The 5,926-nt window shown below is 47.5% G+C and overlaps 1 gene segment (V, D, J or C); it reads right to left on the reverse strand.

Annotated features, from left to right (window-relative positions):
* Positions 1 to 644: 644 nt before the first annotated feature.
* Positions 645 to 5,926, reverse strand: part of LOC103275248 — a 13,557-nt gene continuing 8,275 nt past the window's right edge. The window contains 2 exon segments of the V gene segment in view: positions 645 to 976; positions 1,250 to 1,318. Coding sequence covers positions 645 to 976; positions 1,250 to 1,295 — 378 coding nt within the window.

Consider the following 5,926-nt stretch of genomic DNA (forward strand, 5'->3'; position numbering starts at 1 on the left):
AGGCTCCTTTTCATTCTAAAGAAATGAAAGCTGGGCAATTGGACATTCACACTGGAAATTTAGGTTAGAATCCGGAGCTCTGGAGCTGGGAGGCTCTTCCAGGTCATTTACAATTGAGGCAGGGCCTTGGGATCTTAGAGTAAGGAAATAACTCACAGTACTTGTTAGTGAGGGCACAGCACTGAGCTGTCAGAGGTTCTCAGCTGAGTTGGTCACCCTAAAGAGGAATCTGGGTGGATATCACAGTGTTCTTTCTACTGATTTTCTCTTTTCAGAGTCACAGGTTGCCACCATAGCAGAGATGAGTAGTTCTGGGGACTGAGGTAGACAGTTGGCCTAGGAGTGGCCCCGTCACCATCATATCATCATTCACGAGGGACAAGATAACTATTGGACTTGCCTCTGTGTGTCCTTCCACTCTGGCCTTCATTCTCTAACTCACACAACAGCCCAAACTCTGCTGATACTTCTGGATCAGCCAGGCAATATTTATGCATGACCCTTGCACTGTAGAGCCTATGTGGAGGGCTGAAGAGAAGGGTAGCCTGGATGTGTCTGTTTTGGGTGAACCGAGCCAGCCCTGCTTATGGGTGTGTCCACAGACCTCCTGGGGCTGGAGGAAAACAGTGACACAAATTAAGAGTTTATGTGTGTCTTCCCCATATGCCCGTGTCACTGTGAGGCTTGTAGCTGTCCCACACCTGACAGTAATAGTCAGCCTCATCCCCAGTCTGGGCTCCACTGATGGTCAGAGTGGCCATGTTCCCTGAGTTGGAGCCGGAGAATCGCTCAGGGATCCCTGAGGGCCGCTTGTTATCTTCATAGATGACCAACACAGGGGCCTGGTCTGGCTTCTGTTGGTACCAGTAAGCATTTTTGTTTCCAATGTTGTTTCCTTCACAGGTGATTCTGGCTGTCTGTTGTGGGGACACGGACACTGAGGGTGGCTGAGTCAGCACATAGGAGGCCACAGAACCTGCAAGGATAGAAAATGGGAGAAAAACATTCTTGAAACTGAGGGGTTCACCACACGAATATCCTTCCCCCTGCCTGGTCGGGACAAGCTCCAAGGATAAAAGGGCCTCAGGGCACCCATGAGTACCAGGCACTGTGGAGGGGGATTTCAGCCCCAACAGACCCTACTGGAGCAAGTTCAGAAGCATCCTGCTCCCCACAGCCAGGACTCTGCTGAGCTCAATGTCAGGGTTAGCAGGGAACTGGGCAATTGAATGGGACCCTGGGACAGCACCTGTGCAGTGAGTCAGGAGGCTGAGGAGGAGAGGGATCCAGACCATGTTGGAAGCTCCCCTGATGCTGCCTTCCAAGGTCCAGGCTGGACAGGTCCTCCCAGGGCTCTCTTATCCCCTGGCTGGAGAAAGCTGTTTGGGATGCAAATCACCCCAACTCAGAGGCTGCTGCTTTGTGGTTACCAGATAAAGGCTCAGCCCCAAGGGACCCAGGGAAGGGTGGTGTCCCTAGGACTCATGAATTAGGTGAGAGCCCTGCCTTTACCCCACCACAGGGAAGGTCATTTGGAGTAGGCTGTCCCAGGAGGGGAATTGATGAAGTAAGACAGCCATTCAGCAGGAACAAGCTCTGGGCTGCCACTGCAAAACTCCCAGGGTCTGGGGACATGAGGGCTTCCATGCTGCAGTCATGGGGTCAGGGATTTGGTTGTCACTTGTGACATTTATTACAGTGACAAACAGAAGAGCATTTTTCAGTGTTTTCAGCCAACTGTAGATAAACATACACACACACACACACACACACACACACACACACACACACACACACACACACGGTTTCCTGGAAAAAAATTTTTTTTTAGTTGGAGTCTCACTCCGTTGTCCAGACTGGAGTGCAGTGGCATGCTCCCAGTCACAGCAGCCTCCACCTGCTGGCCTCTGGCGATCCTTCTGCTTCAGTCTTCCACGTAGCTGGAACTACAGGCATGCGCTACCACGCCCAGCTAATTTTTGATTTGTTGTAGAGATGAGGTCTCACCAAGTTGCCCAGATGGGTCTTGAACCTGCAGGTTCAGGCAATCCACTCACCTCGGCCTCCGAAAGCATAGGATTATAGGCTGAGCCACTGAGCCTGGCCTTGGGAAAGCCTTTGAGGCAAGGATATATCTTACTTTATTACATGTGCCAGCATGGCAAAAGGACAGTACCCAGGCATTTGTCAAATGTTACTGTAGTATCCCTATAGCTGGGGAAGCCATGCTGTGCTGTCTGTGTGTACTGTCCATGCTATCATGCCCTGGATCCCGTGACCTTCTGGATACCACTTCTGCATCCTTCACTGGGTCTAGGAACCTTCTTGCCTCCCCTGAGGGCCAAAGGTGCCCTTCTGATTTCTAAATCCTGACAGGATTCTGCTCACACTCGATGGTGACCTGGGGTCTTGATAATCACTGCAGCTGACTTTCAGGGTCACTCCTGGAAATGAGAGAAAAGGTCCCTTCTTCCATGATGAGACACAGGTGACAATGGGACTCTGGAGGACACCATCCTCACAGTCTAGTCACTCTCTCTGTGTCCCTTCTTGCCTGGATTGTCCTGTTGTTTCCAGCATTGTCTCCACAGGCTGCTGTTGAGGAAAAAGCGTGCAGAGTTGTCAAAAGGGCCTCAGTTATGACCCGTGTCTGCCTTTGCCTTGGGGTGACTTGGGATGGAGGTGCAGATGACACAGTTTTCAACAAGGAGAGTCAAAGGTCTTGGAGTCCTGGAGAGGGACATGGGGCTGTTCCCTTTGAGTCCTTGAGGAGGAAAGGGCAGGAAGAAAGGTCTTGGCCAACATCCCTGTTGTCTGTGTCACTGTGGCTTCATCACACTGACAATCAACTGTGTGGCCCTCTCCACAGTGATACTCAGTCTTGCTCTCAGACCAGATGTTGAAGATGGTCAAGTAGTGGTCAGCTCCAGTGCTGGAGCATGAGAAGTGATCAGGGAACCCTACTCACTTGCAGCTTTCATCACTCTTAACATTCATCAGGTACGATAGGCCTCTCTGGGTGCTGCTGATACCATTCAGTGGGGTAGGTGCTCAGAGTGTAGGTGGGCTTGGCCAAGGCTCCCCACAAGGCTGATGCAGATAATGTATAGGTCAGCAAAGGCAGAGCACAGAAATCTGAAACATAACATTTCATGACTGATGCTAAATGGAGCAGAGAAACGCAAAGATGCCCCAGGATCTGTGGTTACGGGAAAAAGCAGGGATCTTCCCTTTAGTGTCCTGGGATAATCTGACATGTAGAGAAATTGAGAAGCAGGCGATAGAAGGAAATCAAGGCCAATGTGGAGTGTTGGGTTTCCAAGAGCTCTGCCAGAGACCTGGACTTACCAAGCCCCTGTCTTATCCTATACTTGGAACTCAAAAACAGAGGAGCACTGAATGCAAATCTCCATTTATCAGTGTATGTCTGAGCTATTGTCTGAGCCCTGAGGCTGAGTGCTTGGGGCTGGCAATTTTCTTTTCTTTTTTTTTTAAACAATATTTTTAATTATGATGTTGTGGGGTACAGTTAAGGGTTAGGTATACAAATGTACTTCATGTAGGCCCCCTTGTTGATAACAGGTGTCTCCCTGTCCCGAGATGTTTACTACCACTAGTTCCACCCCCCTTCCCCTCCCCCCATAGTTTCTCCCACCACTGTCAGTCATTTTCTTATGGCAACTTTCTAAGTTCAGTAGAAGGATATGGTGGCTGTCAAGCATGGAGAGTGTAATTTAACCAAAAGAAGAAGTCTCAAGAGAAGCATCTGTAAAGTCCATTGCACTTGAGCACTACTAGGCAGCTTGCGGTTATCAGGATTCAAAAACCAAAGCCCACAGTGCCCCCTGCTGCCCACTGGAGGAACGCTATCCCCCAAGTATCATTAGCTCATGCAGATGCAGGGATAAAATGACTACCTACCTCTGAACCTTTCATTCATGTCAGGCCCTTTGAACAGTTTTGTAGACATTTCATCCCAATCATTCATGCATAGTAACCCCACAGCAGCTCTATGCTCAAGGCACAACCTCTCCTCCAGTCTACTGATGAGAGAAACAACAACAGGATCTCCCAGAGTCCCCCCAGACAATAGAGAGTGAAGTCAAGATTCCATCCAGGAGACTCAGCTCAGAGCCTGAACTTCCAACCCCTCCCTGCTCTGCCTCATCCCATGCCCCATCTCCTCTCCTCCCTTCATTACAGACCTCCTGGCCCTTCTTATCACATTCCTCTCTTCTTTAATCATGGGCACTTTTATCCCTGATGTCTATGGTCAGCAATGGTGACCTTTCCTTCCCTCCTTCCTTGACAAGTAACCGTAGAGTGTGTGTTGGTGGTAATACTGGGGACGATCGACTGCCTAGTCATGCTCCTTGTGCCAGAATTCTCTCCTGACAATTTATGGTCAGAGTTTCATTTATGTCAGTTTAAGTCCCTTCAACAAGATACCTGTCAATCTGGATACTGAAGTCTTAATTTACAAGATTGGGGCCAGGTAGGGTGGCTCACACTAATAATGCCTGCATTTAGGGAGTATGAGGAGACAGAATTGCCTGAGTTCAGAAATTCCAGAGCAGCCTAGGCAACATAGCAAAACCTCATCTCTACAAAAATCATAATAAAAATAATAATATTCAGTCCGGCATGGTGGTTCATGCCCATAGTTCCAGCTACTCTGGAGGCTAAGGAGGAAGGATTGCCTGAGCCCAGGAGGGCAAGGATGTGGTGATCCATGAGTGTGTCACTGCACTCCAGCATGCAACAAAGTGAGACACTGAAGATAACCAAAAACAAACAAACAAAAATAACAACACTACATGATTTTCAAGAAAATAATTTTCCTCTAATCACCTTCACAAATATATTGGTTTTCAAACCTAGTACTGGGGATGTGAATAAGCTAACTAACTTACAAGACCTGCTGTATTGTCAATAGCATTGAGATGTGAAGCCCTGTGGACTAATATGCACAGAAAGAAGCCTTCATGCACTGATCCTTGGAGTCTGTTCTAATAAGATGACTGAGTTAAGACAAGGTCACATGCTAATATATTAATATTATTATTATATAACTAATATATTCACTGCTATTCTGGGCTAAGCATGTTACACTAGCCCCTCTACACCCTTTCCATCTGATGCTTTCACACCTCTTCTCACTGGGCTCCTCAGGGTCTCCTTCTGGGGCCCTGCTGGTCACTCGTGCAGGTTGGTTCTGACACCTCTGCTTGTGGGTTCTGACACAACATTGGATATAACTTGTGCAGATCATCCTGGGTGAGGGGAGCGTCCATGATTGTGAGTGAGGACAAAATGCTCCTTTATGAAGAATAGCCATACATCTTTAAAACTGAAGTTACATTCAATGTCTTTGGTGGGGGAGGTGAACCACATTATAAAAATCTCTTTTTTTCTTAGTGACTTCAATGTTCCTACTTCTGTTAGAGAGTGGAGGGGCCGCTTCTCACTAGTGAGGACTCTGTGTCATGGGAATCTCCGTTGCCCAGGTAGCTTTCAGCACACACTGTAGGGGCAGTGACCCAAATGGAACATTCTTTAACATGACCTGCTCTTTCCAATATGTTGGCCATATGTCACAGGTAGTCGCTGAGGTCTTGAAATGTAGGCAGACAAAGTTAATTTGTGCTGTAGAGTTAAGATGCACACCACATGTCAAAAAGTTAGTACAAAAAGAAATAAAACAACTCAATACTTTTTGTATTGATAACACACTGAAAGAGTATTATATAGGATAAACTCTTATATGAAAAAAACATTATGAAAGCCAATTGTACCTGTTTATTTTACCTTTTCAATGTGGCAACTGAAGCATTTTACTCAACATATGTGGTTAAAATTATACTACTAAGCCGGGCTCGGTGGCTCAGCTTGTAATCCCGCACCTTTGGGAGGCTGAGGTGAGTGG

This window comes from Carlito syrichta, unplaced genomic scaffold, assembly GCF_000164805.1.
Source record: "Carlito syrichta isolate Samal-C Ts95f unplaced genomic scaffold, Tarsius_syrichta-2.0.1 Scaffold315379, whole genome shotgun sequence".
NCBI classification, from domain to species: domain Eukaryota; kingdom Metazoa; phylum Chordata; class Mammalia; order Primates; family Tarsiidae; genus Carlito; species Carlito syrichta.